The sequence below is a fragment of the Argentina anserina genome, chromosome 3 (assembly GCF_933775445.1).
Source record: "Argentina anserina chromosome 3, drPotAnse1.1, whole genome shotgun sequence".
Classification (NCBI taxonomy): Eukaryota; Viridiplantae; Streptophyta; class Magnoliopsida; order Rosales; family Rosaceae; genus Argentina; species Argentina anserina.
In genome coordinates, this window is record NC_065874.1 from 31,227,464 (window position 1) to 31,245,091 (window position 17,628).

Here is a 17,628-nt window from a genome sequence, read left to right on the forward strand (position 1 = left end):
CATATCCAATATCCAACAATCATCAAACATCAACGATTCGGCTCGAAATGAGATGAGATTGTTATCGTAGTGATTACCAGATGGGTGGCTAATCACACGGTTAGCTATTAGTGAGTGTTAGTTTGACACAAGAAGTATAGCGGTTCACCTCCCTCTCTTGGGGTAGGCTACGTCCACTTGAATTCACTAGTATAAGCAAATAGCTTTGAGTTATACAAGTAGTTATCCCCTCTTCTAAGTAGGATGAGGGGTCCCTTTTATAGGTGAGGGAACCCCTCTCATTTACATATTCTTCAATGTGGGACAAGTGCCCCTCTAGGCTTACTATGGAGTCATCTTGATGAGGTCGGAAAGGTGACTTTCCGGTGGTGTCTTGGTGAGTTCCGACTATCATTGGAAAGCTTGTATGACGAGGTACACTATAAATATCATGGTTGAGCCACATAGTGACTTGTAGATCCGCCTAGAGAGTGATGCTTATGCTCGGTGGCATGCCATACTAGCTCTGTGCTAGTATAGGTGCCAACATGTCCCCCCGCAGTCCCTAAGTAAGAGGAACTTCTTGCTTGGGGAGTTTATCAATCAACATGTCACCGAGCATAAGTGTCCGGGTGGTGGCATACCCCTACCAGTCCCCGAACTCCTTAAGCAAGAAGGGATTCTCAAACCTGCAAAACAAAGATAAAAGCATATATGTGCACGAAGTATGTCTGTTGTCATGGATAGCATAACAATGTACGGGCGCGATGTGTGTTTGACACATGATGATGCGTGTGTATGTATGGTCCCGAATATGACATAGTACGCGAGTGTGTGTAAGTCCCCGAAACCCCTAGTCATCGAGGCGGTTTCGAGTGATATGGTCTATGTGTGCGGTGTGCTTAGGCGAAGTAGTCTTGCGTGATGGCGCGACTTGAGCCCTTTTGGGCGTAATACATCCATCGTAGCGTAGGTAAGCGTTACGCGTAGGACGTCTTGAGCCCTCTTGGGCGTAATGCGCGTATTTACGCGGCTTTAGCCCTTTTGGGTGTAGTGCATCCATCATAGCGTAGATAAGCGTTACGCGTAGGACGTCTTGAGCCCTATTGGGCGTAATGCGTGTATTTACGTGGCTTGAGCCCTTTTGGGCGTAGTGCATCCATCATAGTGTAGATAAGCGTTACGCGTAGGACGTCTTGAGCCCTCTTGGGCGTAGTGCGCGTATTTACGCGGCTTGAGCCCTTTTGGGCATAGTGCATCTATCGTACCGTAGGTAAGCGTTACGCGTAGGACGTCTTGAGCCCTCTTGGGCGTAGTGCGCGTATTTACGCGGCTTGAGGCCTCTTGGGCGTAGTGCATCCATCATAGCGTAGATAAGCGTTACGCGTAGGACGTCTTGAGCCCTCTTGGGCGTAGTGCGCGTATTTACGCGGCTTGAGCCCTCTTGGGCGTAGTGCATCCATCATAGCGTAGATAAGCGTTACGCGTAGGACGTCTTGAGCCCTCTTGGGCGTAGTGCATCCATCATAGTGTAGATAAGCGTTACGCGTAGGACGTCTTGAGCCCTCTTGGGCGTAGTGCGCGTATTTACGCGGCTTGAGCCCTTTTGGGCATAGTGCATCTATCGTACCGTAGGTAAGCGTTACGCGTAGGACGTCTTGAGCCCTCTTGGGCGTAGTGCGCGTATTTACGCGGCTTGAGGCCTCTTGGGCGTAGTGCATCCATCATAGCGTAGATAAGCGTTACGCGTAGGACGTCTTGAGCCCTCTTGGGCGTAGTGCGCGTATTTACGCGGCTTGAGCCCTCTTGGGCGTAGTGCATCCATCATAGCGTAGATAAGCGTTACGCGTAGGACGTTTTGAGCCCTCTTGGGCGTAGTGCGCGTATTTACGCGGCTTGAGCCCTCTTGGGCGTAGTGCATCCATAAATACGCGCACTACGCCCTCTTGGGCGTAGTGCATCCATCATAGCGTAGATAAGCGTTACGCGTAGGACGTCTTGAGCCCTCTTGGGCGTAGTCTCTCACTTTTTGGTGAGGAAAGAATTTCTGATTTTGTGATGTCTGAGTGTTGTGTGATGAAACAGTCTGCATGAGGAATTTAATTGTTCTCCTAAACAATGGTTAGAAAAATTCCTAGTTTCATTAGCACAATCAAGTTGGACATTCAAGTGTGTGCGTCACACATTCTCTAAGCATATAAGATATGGCTAAGTGTCATTGCTAGCTAACTCTACAAAGTGTTGTAGGCAATGCGTGAAAACCATGCGGCCATGCATATCAAGTGCGGTATGTTGTAGGCATGTTTTATAGCGTAATAAAATCATGCTAAGACATGGTAATAATCAACTCTAAAGTAGGAGTAGGGAGGCATAGCATTTTACTTATCTTATGTCGATGTGGAGTGGAGTTGCGCTTTATGCAAGTATCATTGGAAAGCTTGTATGACGAGATACACTATGAATATCATGGTTGAGCCACATAGTGACTTGTAAATCCGCCTAGAGAGATGCTTATGCTCGGTGACATGCCATACTAGCTCTGTGCTGGTAGGGGTGCCAACAGAGATTGTGCTAATATTGCGGCCGATCCCACCATGAAACGAGACAATACATGAGACTTGAGCTATCAAACTCGTCTCATTTACCGTAATCAAACATGTTGGGACTGGGTTGGGCATAATGTTTTAAGATTTCACTTTCGTCTCGACCTTGTAAATTTCGGGTCGGGATTGAAATGGTTATGAAATTATAAATTTTTATGCCCAGCCCTCGTTATTCATCGACTCTTGAAGTTTGCACGATAAAAAGCTAGTTCCTACGAATCAAAACTTTAAGCCTCACGTTTAGAAGGATAAGATTAGCTCCCTATTCTATTCTCCTCGTGAAGCCATGCTTAATTGCTTATGTTTCACTCTTTGCAGAGCCATGTTACATTGTCTCCCTTATCAACACCTGATCCTTGACAACTGTTTTCTTTGCCTAATCTAAATCACCCACCACATTTCTTTGTTAATCCATCAAATCCTTCAACAGATCATTTAACACTTCAATCTGGGCTGTCTTTAAAAGATTTAAAAGAATATAATCCAACAACTTCAGAAAAAAAAAATCCAAACTTGCTCCTAATATATAGACCTTTCTGTCTATTAATGTTGGACTAGCTGTTGAATTATGATTAGTTAACACTCATGCACCAATAATCAACAGAGAGTTGACATTAAATATCCACATAATGTATTGCATCAAATGTTCTAAATATCCCGATATATCCTCGATATATCCCCGATATATCCCCGATATATCTCTGATATTAAGAAAACGATACGATAAGTTGCTTATCGGTCTATTATATCGGTCAACCCGAAAAATCAAGTCAAATGGCGATATATCGGGTCAAACCGGGTTTGACCCGATATATCGGTGCCATTTTTTAAAATATTTTTTTAAAACCACGTCATTTTGAAAAAATAATTTAAAGAAAATGAAAATTTCGTTGATAATATTCAATTACGAGAGAGTTTATGGTGAATGATCACCTTTATTTTTATTAATTAATATTATTTATGTATTTTAATTGTCAAAATAAGCAAATATTTTTTTATGAAGTTTATTTAGTAGATTTACTTCTATAAGTTTTAATTTCTCAAGTTTATTTGATATATTTTGATGTATATGTTTATAAATATATTAAATTTAATTAAAAATTAGTAAAAACGATAAATCCGATATAATCCGATATATCTCGATATATCCCCGTTATATCATTATTTTACAAAACCGATACGATGCCAATAACCGTTATTTAGACCATTGATTGCATCAATCAAACTCATCCATCCTCTAAAACAATGATAAGGCAACAGATTATAATTTTCACCGGATCCTCTCTTCCCTCTATACCCAGCTGGCCAGCTGACCTTCCTGACCTCTGCTAAATTGCGACACGTGTCAAAACATCTAATGACCTAAATTTTTCCCTCTTTTTTTTCTCTCTTCCTTCACTTTCCTTCACCTCTCTGAGACTCTGACTCCAAATCTCTTCTGTCAATTAAAGACTGTAGCCGCCGAACCTTATCATATAGATGGGATGAGTATTCAGAATCCAAATATCATTTACAACAAGTCAGAGAAGAATATGAGATGAAATGTGTTAGGATTCAATTTATGGGTTCCATTTTTATGGGAAATTTCCACTGAATAACTGATGGGTTCCTTCTTATTCTATTGAAGAACGAGATCTGGGTATGTGGTAAACCATCAAAGTGACATACAGTAATTGTTAACATAAATGAATTTGTTCTTATATTTGCAAAATCCAATCAGAAAGTTGTGATATTCATATATTCTGCAAAACCAACAGAGAGAGGAGAGAGAGAGAGAGAGAGAGAGAGAGTAACAAGATAATGCAAAATTATAGCAACCAAAAATTTTGATTTACCCAGCCTAATGGAATTAGACCATTAGGGAGGTGAAGGAATGTGAAGGAAGAGAAGAGATTTCGAATTTGCAGAGGAGAGAAGAAATTGAAGGGAGAAATTTAGGCCATTATATGAGCTTTGATACCTGTCGCAATTTAGTATAGCTTTTCACAAACCCTTAAACACAAAATGGTCTCCAGAGTTGGATTTTGGTGCTAAAAGTTTATAATCATGCACATTAAACAAAGAAAATGTACCTAAATCAAGTTGATAATCAGCTCAAGGTTAGCTTGTAAAAACCAAACGGGTGACAAAACGTCACACCCCATTTCTGGTTGGGAACACTACACTTTCTTACATTACATACATTACCCAACAACATCTTCCATAACAAAAAAAACTACAGATTAATCTACTCCAACCCAGAAATTAAAAGAGAAAAAAAAACCAACAAAATAAAAAAGAAAGATTTGCTTCTTCTTCTTCTTCATTTTTGTTCCTAATTAGCTAAGATTGGTGCGCAAGAACAAGAAGGGCACCTGATGAGACCATTCTCATTGCAAGAGGCACAACTCCTGAAGCCACCTTTCTCGGAATACAACTTATGACTCCCGTTACACTCGTCGCACAGTAAAAACCTGTACCCACCACACGCGCCGCACGCGCCCGGTTCCTGTACGGGCAGGCCTTCCACAAACTTCTTGAGCTCGCCAGCCTCGTGCAGCTGTTTCACCTCCTCGGCCCCACCAATGTACCTCCCGCCAATGAAAACCCTCGGCAGGGTCAACTTCCTTTGACCCAGGATCTGCTGCAGCTCGGTAATGAAGCGCTGGTCCATCGCCAGATCCCGCTCGTCCAGCGTCACGCGGAAACCCCGGAGTATTGATCGGACGGCGTTGCAGTCCTCGAACGTCCGCCGCACGACACGTAGGCTGGTGAAGTACACGACAATGCGCTTCTCGGCGCCCGGGAGGGAAATGGACTTGGACGACGGGTCGTTTTGCGGCGTGGGGTCATCTTTGGGGCGAGTTGAGTTCCAGGCGCGGAGGAGCGAGTTGGCGACCCGGACGCGGTGGAAGATCACCGAGGCTTTCTTGGCGGAGGCGGCGGGCTGCGACGGCTCGTCGTCGGCGCAGAGGTTCTGGATGTCTTTGAAGGAGGAGAAAGAGAACGGCGAGGTCGGCGACGACGTGTGGTGAATCTGAACCGTTGATTTACTCCACGGCCGCCACATTTGAGGGTTGGGATTTCCCGAAAGACCCAGGTAGCAAAAACGAATTGGGTTTGGTTTCTGGGTGGTTGGAATTTTCAAAGGGAGGAGTGTAAAGATTGAAACTTTATGATATGGGATTTGGGTTTTGTTGCTTTATTTGCGATAAGGGATTTTGGGTTGCTTAAAGCGAAGGCGTTGGGATTGAGAATTTGAGAGAGGACACTCCAAAGGTTTGAGCTTTTGTTTTTGTTTTTTTAAGTTGCAGGGAGAAAATGAGAGAGAGAGGGGTAAAAATGATGGGGGTGGTAGGGTTAAGTTAGTTGAGAGAGACTTGAGAGAGGTGGTGTGTTTTGTTGGTTTGTTTTTGCTTTCTTGGATGATAGGGTTTAAGGGTGGGAGGGGAGAGATGGGAGGGTCTGATTAGCAGGTGGGCTAATTGGGATTTGAGGCCTAATTATAGATGAGAGCCTTAAGAGCTCCAGTTTAAGTAGATTCAAATATGTTGACCTGGTCAAAATCCATCTGTTTTCATTCTTTCTTTATCTTACTCTGCAATCTCTGATCTGGAAAATATTTTTTCATCTGAATGTGGCATTTGATAATGTTTAGATATAGAGGAAATCAGGTGTTGATAAACTTCAGGATTTTTCTTTGTTTAAATGTGACAGAATATAGCTTTAAGCTGCATAGTGCAGAACCTAAAAAATTGAGAAGAACATGTTGAACAGACTTGATTCAATAAGTTAAAAGATGCAAGAATGAGGCAAATGCAATCATACATCTCTGGATAATATAGTAAACTGACATGAAAAGTACTTCATTTTAACCTCAACAAATGGAATCTATATCTACTTCAATGACATCTATCAATGACATCTATGTCATTCTATCTGTGTGAAATTGTTAGGCCATTAGTTTTACTCCAATGCATAAATACGAATTACTTCAACATTTCTAATCGATTCTGATGATGATTTTCCCCTTTGATCTATCATTTTCAGTCTTGGTATTCATTTAAGCTTTTATATCAATCATGTGCAACTTCAATGTCTAAAAGCTCTTGCAATGTAACAGCTTTGGATTCTTGATTATTTTTTAAGTGTGGATATGTTGGAGGATCAAATCACCATAAATATTCAATCACTCAATGCAGGACCATGGGGTGTTTATGATACAATGACAGCCCATCATTAGCAAGCACGTTGACATTAGTGTGCCAAATTCTTCAGATTTTTCCACCTCTTCAGGCTTGCACCACAAAAAACCAATTAGGATTATACCAATGCCAACATTAATAGAACTTTAAGTTTGGTAACAAAATTGAAGGGTTAACTACATTTTACCACATTCAATACTCCATGTATGCTATGACTTAATGATAGGTTCTGCATTGGATTCCTTAAACCAAAAGCAATCTGACTGATCGTGTTCGTACTAACCCAAAAACTTATCTAGAAGAAAGTAGAAAGATAAGCGTAATTTTGTTATCAAACTAAATGATCGTGAGTGAGCTCGCAGCTACTCAATTCTACTACAATCAAGACCTCCAAGTATATGATGATGGATTGATGGATTTTGCGTTGGATGACTAGGATCTTTATGCCGAAGGTGATCTCAAGAACAAAAACAAACTTATGCTACTAGACTAAATGATGGATGGAATTGAACCATATGATATGTAATTACCTGAAATTAAAACTTGATTATAATGAGAGGGTGGTGATGATGATATGAACATGTGAGTTGGGGACCATGGACAATAATAACTGGACTACTGAAGATGAAGAGTGGTAGTGGAGACAATGCATGTTTGGTAGCTCTGAAAAAACAGAAGCAGTGGTTTCCAAAAGCTAAAGTTAAAGGTAGAAAAACCAAGCCAACCTGCTAGTGCTGGTGGGTGGCTTCTGAAAAAGATCACATGCTTGGTGGAAGAAGAGTAAGTTATCACGGTAAGATATCAAAGTGAGGGAAATGGCATGGTGGTAGACCCATCACATCACATGCTTTCATTCATTGAGGCATTGAGCAACTCTGGAGCATATATAGAATAACAACATGCACAATCATAGAGCCTAGAGATCCTGAGATGCTCAATCTCCTCTCCCCTGTTTCATGTGAAACCAAATTTGTGATTCTTTTGGGTTTATGACAAACCAGTTAAGGTATTTATTCTTTCATTTCATTCTGGTGAAGCTCAGAGCTGCCAAAAACCCGTGTCTTTTTTGGCCTTTGTTTTGTTACAGGATCTCTGTGGAGGACTAGATCTAGTTGACCCAGCACTGCCAGATACTTTCAATATTATTGTTAAAATTGCAAGTGTGTGCTATGATAGCTGAGGTTTTTTTTTTCTTGATACACATTTTAGTAGAATTTTTGTGATTCTAATTTTATCATTTTTTAGAGTCTACCAAGCACGGAAATGAGACGGGAAAAAGTACTGTTTGATTGAGGATATATGTCGGCCTCACTATCATCATCTTCATTGTCATGAACTCATGATTAATTCATAAACATCAGATATAGGATCATGTATGTATAAGTATTAGAAAAGATCGAGGAGTTCCTATGATGCACAAGCGCGGGTTCTTGCATCACAAGTAAACGTTAACAAAATGCTGAATTGTGGGAGGAATTGTGTTTTATGAAGTATTGAGTAAATATGGGAATGGGATCATATGCACACCCCAAGTTACTATCCATCTTACGGTCACCATAATCTACTGTTCCTCATAGGCTCATGTTGCCTTATATGATATAATCTGCGCGCAGCTAATTTTCTCTGTATTTGAAAGATAAATTTTTAGCTGTATATATAAGACTCATTTGATTTCATTAGGCCATATGAAGTCCTCTAGAGAGGATCCAAGTCAAAGTAATGTGATCCAATACAAATGTATAATTAGGACTACTATGGTCCCTGGTACAAGGACGGGAGCCGCTCTCTTTTACATTTCAGTGTTAGACAATTTAAAGAACTCATATGGGTCCTAATTTGATTAGTGTTCATCTAATCTCAACAATTTATCTTAGTCAGGATTGTTACTGCTCATTGTAATATAAAGTATAAAGTATTTTTATCAATTCATATATCTGATTACAAAATCTTGTTAAGCAATAGGATTGAGAATTACCTAATTAATCGTACTTATGTTCTAACATTCTAGTTAAATACCAGCTAATAAATTGTTGGCTAGATTCCAACTTAAAGGGTGTTATTTTCCTTAATTAATCATAGTATGTTCTATATGTAATTCTGTAAAGAGCTTAAGAGTAGCTTAGAGCATATTTAGTAATGCTATCTATATATTAATTAAATCTCAACTAAAATAGCTCGAAAGTTATTTTAGCTAGCAAATTTAGAACTACATCTACATCAATTCACTTTATTTTAGCTTTATTTGAATTCAAAGTATTTATTACATACCTAAAATATTTTAAATTTATCAATAAATTATATATAATTCTTATAAGAAATGTTTTAAATTCAAATATTTTAATTTTGATCTATCTCGCTAGACAAATTTATCGAGTATAGTCACTAATTTTTTATATAAAAAAAAACTAAACATGTTCTTTAAAATAGCTTAAAAATTATAATAGAAAATCTGTTGAAAATGTTTAAAGGCCGACTTCGGACTCTTGGCTATTTAATTAAGTAGTACTGATCATATATATTATAAAGGAAATATTATAAATTCATACCAATTATTCATATAGCTTCAAAGATTGACAAAGCCAACGCGGTTTTGTTTACTTGCACTTGCGTGCTTATTGGTTCTGTCACTTCTGTGTTCTTGAATTGTCTTCTTGACTGGCTCCTTCCAATTTCCAAATTAACAAATGCACATCGTTTAATTTGTTTCTTACACGGTAACACGGACCTAGCTATAAGCCTATATATATTACCGTGAATGCATATATATTGTAAGTTGTAGAGGTTAATTAAGTGCCAATTAGCATCCACATATCCAGTAACATATATAAGATCAATCGAGATGGGCTTCTCTGGCTCTGCGATCCGTTTTCTGGTAATCATGCTTATGATATTCAGTGCTTCGTTCTTGTCCCCGCTATCAGTACACGCAGGTAATTAAACGTTTTTTTCTCTCGTCTAATTAACTTGAACGAAGTTGCATGTATTTTTGCAGGGTATATATATGCTGGTGTACGTAGTGGTGTTTATAATTAGTCGATCAGTAGCCATTTTTGATTCACTGCTAACTTTAATTTCTAACTTATATAATATATATACCTAGCTGGCCGGATGCTACACGCCACCATTAATTTTGAATGATGATTGATCAACCAGTGAGTCTCTTGATCGAAGATGAAGCATAGCATGCATATGCTTGCAACTTTCCAAGTTAATTCATTCGAGAATCAAACGATATATATGCATGTGTAGATCAGAGAGCAGGCATAGCACTCATGCTACCTTATAAATTATGATATATTATACTAGCTAGTCTGGGCGAGATAATTAACAGATGCAGAATGTACAGAATATATTTGATTAAGCAGTAAGTATATAACTCGCGGTCCTCACGGTCAAGTCTGTTAATTGCAGAACCAAAACAAAGAAAGCTAAAAGCGACTCCAAACCCTCCACCTCCACCGGTTGCAGGCTCACGCGGCGGACATGGCTAATTAACCAGAGGCATGCATGGATCACATACAGTATATATAGTCCTGCCAATCTATTGATTGATTGCAAGGTATAAATAAACGATATCTACTTTTCCAATTTTTGATGTTGTGATCGATTAAGCCGATGAAGCCACGATATATTGGCATATGTATTGCTTACATTGATTATTGTTGATAATATATAAATTTCACATGTGAAAATCAAACATGTGTAGGTAGTAGCGGATTGAGGATAAATGTGTATTATTAGATTGCAAGGAGGGCTTCATTTTTTTTATTAATGCAAGTGTATTATTATGCAAACGGTAGATGTCGATGAGTTTCCGAAAATAAATGTGTGTGTCAATGAAAATAAAAGAATATTTCAAAAATCAAAGAAAAATAAATTACCCAACAAATTTTTTCTCAAATTGATTAAATTGAAACTCAAAACTCATACTTGCAATTTCACATTCAATATATAAAAGGAAAAGAATATTAGAATAGTTATGTTTACGCACTTTTGATGATTTAAGAAGAAGCAACTATCTTAGAGGATAAATGTATACCAAATACCTATGCATATATATATATATCTCTCTTTTACATTAGCCCTAATGTAGAAAAATTTATTGGCGAAAAAAACTTGCATGGGCTCTTGCCCAGGACTGGATCCGGCAGTGTGTGTAGGGTAATGTAGCTAGGTTTTGGGTTTCTAAGTGTTCAAGCAACTCCGTATATACGGACATATATATGTGGTGGGTTCTATGAGCTGCAGCCCATACGAAATTTGAAAATATATAATTAATCAACTGAAGTTTTACACTTAAATGAGTCATTCTTTAGTTGTCAAACCCTCCAACTCACTTTTAATTCATCTGAGGGCAGAGGTTCGAACTCTCTTGGTCTCCAAACATAGTTTTTCATCATTCTCTATTTCTTTGGCTAAATTACATCTAGTTTTCTTTTTACTCCTATTTTCTCCGCTCATTTTCTTTTAATTAATTATTTTTTCTTAAATAATGAATTTTCCACTTATTTGGTACACTTCTAGCATGAGTAGATTCATATTTCTATACTTCCGTAGTATCTTTTAACAAAATATTCTTATACTGAGGTTGTATTTTGGTTCTAAATCTCTACATAGAAAAATGAAAAAAATATATTTCAAATTAGCCTAGATAAGTTTCTAATGTTAGATCCGCCACTGTCCATATATTGTCAATTGAAACCTCAAATCACTTTATTAGTTTTGTTTTGGTAATGAAATCACTTTATTAGTTATGATGTACTTTTACGGTTGTTAGACATAAATCACCTCTCTCGGGTCGAGTACAATGTGCATTAGAAATATTGAAAACAAATTAGTGGTTTATCTCAAAGTGAAAAGTGAAAAGTGAAAATCACGAAATGAGAGTGGGTTTGAGAGGTCGCATTAGGATAGGGTATTTTAGTAAGCCAAGGGTGGTCAGATTCATATAATATCTGATTGCAACAACTCAAAACTAAAACAACTAGAAACCGCCCACACCTTATGAGTGTGCAAAAAGTTGATAGTTATTTACGTAAAAATATAGGTGGTTAAAATCTGAGAAGAAATAATATATTAATTTAATTTTTAACCATAATATCTCTATTTGTTTTCTTGTCCGTGTGAGACATAAAAATGGTATTTTTGGAAGTTCGTATTTTGGTGGTACTTAAGTGCTTGTTTTGAAAAAAAGTGGATAGTTATTTGAAAAAATTGTGGTTAAAAATGAGAAGAAATAATATTTTAATTTAAATTTTGACCATAATACCCCTATTTGTTTTCTTGTTAGTGTGAGATATGAAAATTGTATTTTCGGAAGTTCATATTTTGGTGGTATTTAGGTGCTTGCTTTGCAAAAAAAGGGTAGTTATTTACATGAAAAAATAGGTGGTTAAAATTTGAGAAGAAATAATATTTTTTATTTAATTTTTGACCGTAATACTCCTATTTGTGTCTGTCAGTGTGAAATATGAAAATGATATTTTCGGAAGTTCGTATTTTGGTAGTACTTAAGTGCTTATTTTGTAAAAAGTGGGTAGTTATTTATGTAACAAAATAGGTGGTTAAAATCTGAGAATAAATAATATTTTTATTTAATTTTTGACCGTAATACTCATATTTAACTATTTGTTTGTTTGTTAATGTGAGATATAAAAATAGTATTTTCGAAAGTTCGTATTTTAGTGGTACTTAAGTGCTTACTTTATAGCGGTAAGGATGGCCAGTTTTGGACCCCCGATTCGGTTTAAGCCTAGGCCTACAAATTACAGAACTCCCAAATCGATATTTTCCGGGCCATGAGGAAACCAGTATTACAATATCGACATTGCAGGCCTAACTTGATCCACAGCCAGGTCCATAAATTTCCTAGGCTCACTACTTGAGAGCCCAATTTGTTAGCGTGGAGTAAGGGAAATGTGATATAAAATAGTAACTCACACAGAGAGAGAAGCCTAGAACAAATTTCACACAGAGAGAGAGACCCAACTGTAACAAAGCAACACACACAAAAATGGAGACCGGCGCTGACGTCAGCGGTTCCACCACTCCCGCCACCGCCCCAACCATAAACGTCACCGTCAAGTTCGCTGGCCAAAACATACCCGTCCCGAATCTCTCACCGGACTCGACCGTCAAGGACCTCAAGGCTCTTCTTCAGCCTCTCACCAATGTCCTCCCTCGCGGTCAAAAGCTCATCTCCAAAGGTCTCCCTCTCTCTCTCTCTCTCTCTCTCTAGAATTTGATTTGAGGTTCAAAGAAATGTGTAGTGATTAGAATCTTGGGGTTCTTGTTTTGCTTTTGATATAGGGAAGCTTCTGGTGGATGCGATGACGCTGAGGGAGTCTGAGATCAGTAATGGCTCCAAGATCATGCTCATGGCTTCTCAGGGTTTGCACCAAGGGGTAAAACTTCTTTCCCTTTTTACCCCTGTTTTTATATTTAGTAATCTGAGTTTTAAGTTAGGGTTGTTAGTTTAGAATTTGAATTTAATATATGTGATGTGTTTGAAGTGTTAAAAGAAACCACTGGTTTGGCTGTTGAGAATGTGTTTTATGTTAAAGAAAGGCTCAATTTGACTTGCTTGAGTGAAAACGTAGATGGGATTGTTGATGAGAGTTTAGGGTTTTAGTAATTGAAGTGTGTTTATGGTGCTGAAGTGTGATTTTGTATGAATAGGATGGACCTATTATCAAACAAGTTAAAGGTCGGTTTACTGTTAGTACTGGACCTATTAGTAGTGAAGACTATGATAATACATGGGGTAAAGGAAAGGCTAATGCATCTGAAAAAGAAACATCTGATCAAAGAAAGGCGAAAGAAGCTGCTCGTGCTAAGAAGGTGGACCAATGGAAGGCTACTGGAGTTATAGCACTCAGTGACTGTATGTTGAAGGTATGAGTAAACAGTCCATGTTTATTGTTAACCTACATTATGCTTTTAGCATTTTTCTGTTTACATTTTGCATTATGATGATTGGTGAGCATGCACGTTTCTTATTTATCTTGGCTTGGTTGACAAGTATTTGAGTACATATAAGCACTATGCCTTGCGGTTGTTTTTGCTTTAGACTTAGACAAACGGATTATATCTATCTACTTGATAGCAACTAATAGTTTAGAGCGCTAAATTTTCCCATAATGAGGATTTTCGTCTTTTGTTTTTTGAAAAGGTTATACCTGATGAAGTATGGGGGGATATTAGCACTTCTGCAAGAGTTCTTGACCTCAGAAATAACCATATTCAAGAAGTACCTGCCTATATTGGTTCTATGAAGTCCTTGCAGGTAATTATGTTTGCTGCCTTTCCAATTCAGTTATCTTAATTTCTTTTCTGAACTTCTATGTTACTTCACTTCATTTTCAAAATTTTGTAGAAATTGTTACTCGACTCGAATGATCTGTCGGATGACTCTGTTATCTGGGCAGCACTAAAATGTTTGAAGTCCTTAACTGTTCTTTCTCTGAATCACAACCGGTTAGCATCTTTTGTCCTTTAGAATAGAAGCTCTAAACCACACGAAAGAACAATTTTTGATAATTATGCGGTTTATGCAGTTTAACTAGATTGTCGTATGATCTGGGCTGGTTGCCAGCACTAAGGGAACTTCATGTTGCAAACAACAACTTGTCCAGCCTTCCAAATGACATACGATATCTCCCTAAGCTTGAAGTTCTGAAACTCAACAACAATAGGTACTCCTTGATAGTATAAAAACCACGGATATTATTGTCATTGTTGAGAATATCTGGATTAAAATTTGTTTTCCCTTTTTTTTATTATTGTTTTCATTTTTTTTTCTGTCATCCTTTGTGTGTCTTGCATCATTATCTGGCATAATAGTTCAAATTTCTTTCTTGTATCAATGTTATAGCATTTTGAATTATGGATTTGCACATCTTGCCTCTGAATGCGTTTTTGGGTGTCCTCTGTTTGGAAATTCTAACTGTTCAGCATTTTTTATAGTTTTTGTGTCCATAAAAGAGAACATCATATCATTCATATGTAGTTTACAAAAATTGAGTTTCTTTTATTTATAGATGATATGTTGATGAAACACCCTCTTGAAATGTATGTATATCATCATCGATTACTAGTGCATGTATACTGATCAAATTTTTGTCTGTATGTCCCAGGATCAACACCATTCCTACATGGATAGGGGACCTTATTACTCTCATTGAGGTAAATTTTTGGTGTTTTCCACTCTGCATTTTGGATGGTGTATCTAACTTTCTTTCGACATGTCTCAGGTTGATCTTTCATCGAATCTTCTGTCAGATTTACCCGAGACAATTAGCAATTTGCATAATCTGAAGGTAATTAATCCTATTGTCTGAACTCTTGTTATTCCTCGTACTTTGTGTATTCTACTTTTGCTTTTCTTTCTTTTGCATAGAGTTGTATTGTCGTACTTTGTGCAGCTCTAGCATCTGCCTGGGCTTAAGACTAATTGTTACTGATTTAGTTTTTACACATTTTACTGCCATTAAACATGAACAAAAGGGAATATGTGTGCTTTGTTTCATCAATAGGTTGGTCTTATTCTGAGGCTTTTATTATATTGCAGACTCTGTCTCTTAGTAATAATGGGCTGAAATCTCTTCCTTCTTCACTATTCAAAAAGTGCCTAATGCTCACCAGACTTGATTTGCACAACACAGAAATAACCATGGATATCCTTCGTCAGGTTTGTTTTTCATTGCCGTTTAAAGTTTGAAGGATGGGAAGCTTGGGTAGTTTCATTAGGATTTTTTTATAACAAACCTTAACAGGATTTTTTCAACTGTTCAGTGGTTTGTCTACTTTGCTGTTTTTTCTAATGTATTGATAACAATGTTTACACAGATTGAGGGATGGGAAAACTTTGATGAACGCCGTCGCCTGAAGCAACAGAAGAAACTGGATTTTCGCGTTGTGGGTTCTACTGCATTTGATGAAGGTGCTGATAAAAGCTGATGCTAGTGAATTCTGGAATCTGGATCACATGCTCTGAGTTTGTTTTGTGTAAATTTCAGCCAATGCTGACTTTTGTATCTAGAGGAACAAAAAAGAGATATAATGTCTGATAGTCGGGGAAATTGGTACAGTGGATCTTTTGAGAAATACATTGAAAGTTGAATGCAATGGATATGGAGTTTAGACATTTTACTCTCTGTTTCTTGGTCTACCTGTGGTTTGGCTTTTCATAATGTGAAGCTGATGAGTTTCAACATTCCTTGTTAATTTATTTGAGATTACATGTGTATTGAAGTAGTCAGGACATACAAATTTCACATGGTATGTGAGAGCTGGGAAGCACCAGTAGTGGTGCCCAGGAAGACAAATAACCAGTGGCCTTAGAGTTTTGAACCTTGCTTTAAGCATCTCACTAAATTATTAACCAACACATACATTCCAGACTCCAGAGGGGCTCAATACTGAAAGAAATGAAAGTAGGACTTTTTGGTTGATGAACATAACAAAAACTGCAGAGGGCAAACGAAAGCAGGAGGTTCTCCTTCTGGATCGTCAAGAGAGTAATAGATTTGAAAAATAAATACTATGAAGTGTGTGAGAGAAGTGGGGAATAATCATCCACGGAGTTGAAGCAAACGTAGATGGATCAATCGGTATGCCAGTGAGTGATGATAGTCAGTACTTTGTCGATATTTTGTAGTGAAAGGGAAACAAGTCCCACACCGAAGAAATGGAAAAGAATAGATGGTTTAAAGGAATAAGCACGTGTTGTTAGTTCACGACCTTACTTGAACAGGATCTGTTCTATAGATTGTACCTCTGTATCCTTGATTTCTAAGGAGACAGGAATCTAAACCTGGTGGATGAATCATAGCCATGCGATCAGAGCGTGATTAACGGCCGGTGATCCTCGGATCACTGTGGCTGTAGATGATCGTTCTCAGTTGGGCCTAGGCCCTCCTGGGGTGGTTGCTTGGCTGTCTGACAGGTTCTCTCTTTTTTTTTTTCCTTCCAAATTCGAAGCTTCTTTTTTGGGATTTCTTGCATGGTCTTCATCGACTCAAATCCTTCAAGTATTTCTCACTGACCACAGCAATAACCACGAACACTTTGCATGGTTTTTCTGAAGCCATGGCTAGCTCAACTCATTAGAGAACTTCCTATTATTCGAACTCATCTATCAGCTGATGGAGATAGAAATATGGCATGGGAGTGGAATTGACCGCACTTGTCGATATTTATATAATTGCATGTAATATAGTTCTTTAGTGATCAACTGCATCAATGTTTATATGCTTTGATTTCTAGGCAAAAACGTCGCCTGATCGATTTGATCACACATTACACGTTAGTCATTTCCAACGATATCCCGCCGTGAAGGATCTTCAGAGCTATAAAGAACGTGAGAAAGAGATCTTTTGTAATCTAGGGTCTAGGCAAAGCGTAATGTAAGGAGAATTTAGTTTACAAAAACTCGGGTTTATATATTCTCGGCTGTGAATTTGGAATCTAACATTGTACTATGGCGTGCGTCCTCAAAGCTAGTATACAAAAGCTAGCTAGGGTGGTAGCAACTTTGTATCCTCAAGTAGTTCTGTGAATGTAGCCGGGTTTCTTTCGAATTGTCTCCTTTGCGAAATTCCAGTCTATGATTGTATTTAGACTAGTTGATGTGGATTAGTTAGAGATAATCAAGATTTTCCATTAACAGAGTAGAAATGCTCTTAGAAGAAATTGTAGAGATAATACCTAAGTAATGACAGGATGTTTACTTAGATACTGGCCAATGCCTAAATTCATATCCTAATTGCCTCCATCAAACTTGCAAATTAATTTAAATGAAAAATTGCACTCCACATCCGACACTACTAATTAAAGCAGACAACTATAAAATTTTGATAAGG

The 17,628-nt window shown here is 37.9% G+C and overlaps 2 protein-coding genes and 1 non-coding gene across 3 annotated transcripts; 2 read left to right on the plus strand and 1 right to left on the minus strand.

The window, feature by feature from the left end:
• Positions 1-4,671: 4,671 nt before the first annotated feature.
• LOC126788901 (uncharacterized protein At5g39865) lies at positions 4,672-5,885 on the minus strand. Its single transcript, XM_050514917.1, has one exon. It carries the CDS (start codon positions 5,629-5,631, stop codon positions 4,897-4,899), a length of 735 nt encoding a protein of 244 aa, XP_050370874.1. The 5' UTR covers positions 5,632-5,885; the 3' UTR covers positions 4,672-4,896.
• A 6,841-nt stretch (positions 5,886-12,726) lies between these two features.
• LOC126788899 (LRR repeats and ubiquitin-like domain-containing protein At2g30105) lies at positions 12,727-15,921 on the plus strand. The gene is made up of 10 exons (XM_050514916.1): positions 12,727-12,972; positions 13,076-13,170; positions 13,445-13,660; positions 13,938-14,051; positions 14,142-14,242; positions 14,323-14,460; positions 14,902-14,950; positions 15,019-15,084; positions 15,336-15,455; positions 15,614-15,921. Exons 1-10 carry the CDS (start codon positions 12,780-12,782, stop codon positions 15,722-15,724), a joined length of 1,203 nt encoding a protein of 400 aa, XP_050370873.1. The 5' UTR covers positions 12,727-12,779; the 3' UTR covers positions 15,725-15,921.
• A 581-nt stretch (positions 15,922-16,502) lies between these two features.
• Positions 16,503-16,715, plus strand: LOC126789662 (small nucleolar RNA U3). Its single transcript, XR_007671578.1, has one exon. It is a non-coding gene; the product is annotated as a small nucleolar RNA U3 (small nucleolar RNA).
• Positions 16,716-17,628: the final 913 nt, after the last annotated feature.

What these genes read in the sequence shown, in the direction of transcription:
- LOC126788901 (XM_050514917.1), bottom strand. Translation starts at nt 5,631, where the DNA reads ATGTGGCGGCCGTGGAGTAAATCAACGGTTCAGATTCACCACACGTCG.
- LOC126788899 (XM_050514916.1), top strand. Translation starts at nt 12,780, where the DNA reads ATGGAGACCGGCGCTGACGTCAGCGGTTCCACCACTCCCGCCACCGCC. An exon ending in CTCAGGGTTTGCACCAAGGG is followed by an intron (nt 13,171 to 13,444) that starts GTAAAACTTCTT and finishes TTGTATGAATAG; the next exon opens with GATGGACCTATTATCAAACA. An exon ending in GTTCTATGAAGTCCTTGCAG is followed by an intron (nt 14,052 to 14,141) that starts GTAATTATGTTT and finishes AAAATTTTGTAG; the next exon opens with AAATTGTTACTCGACTCGAA.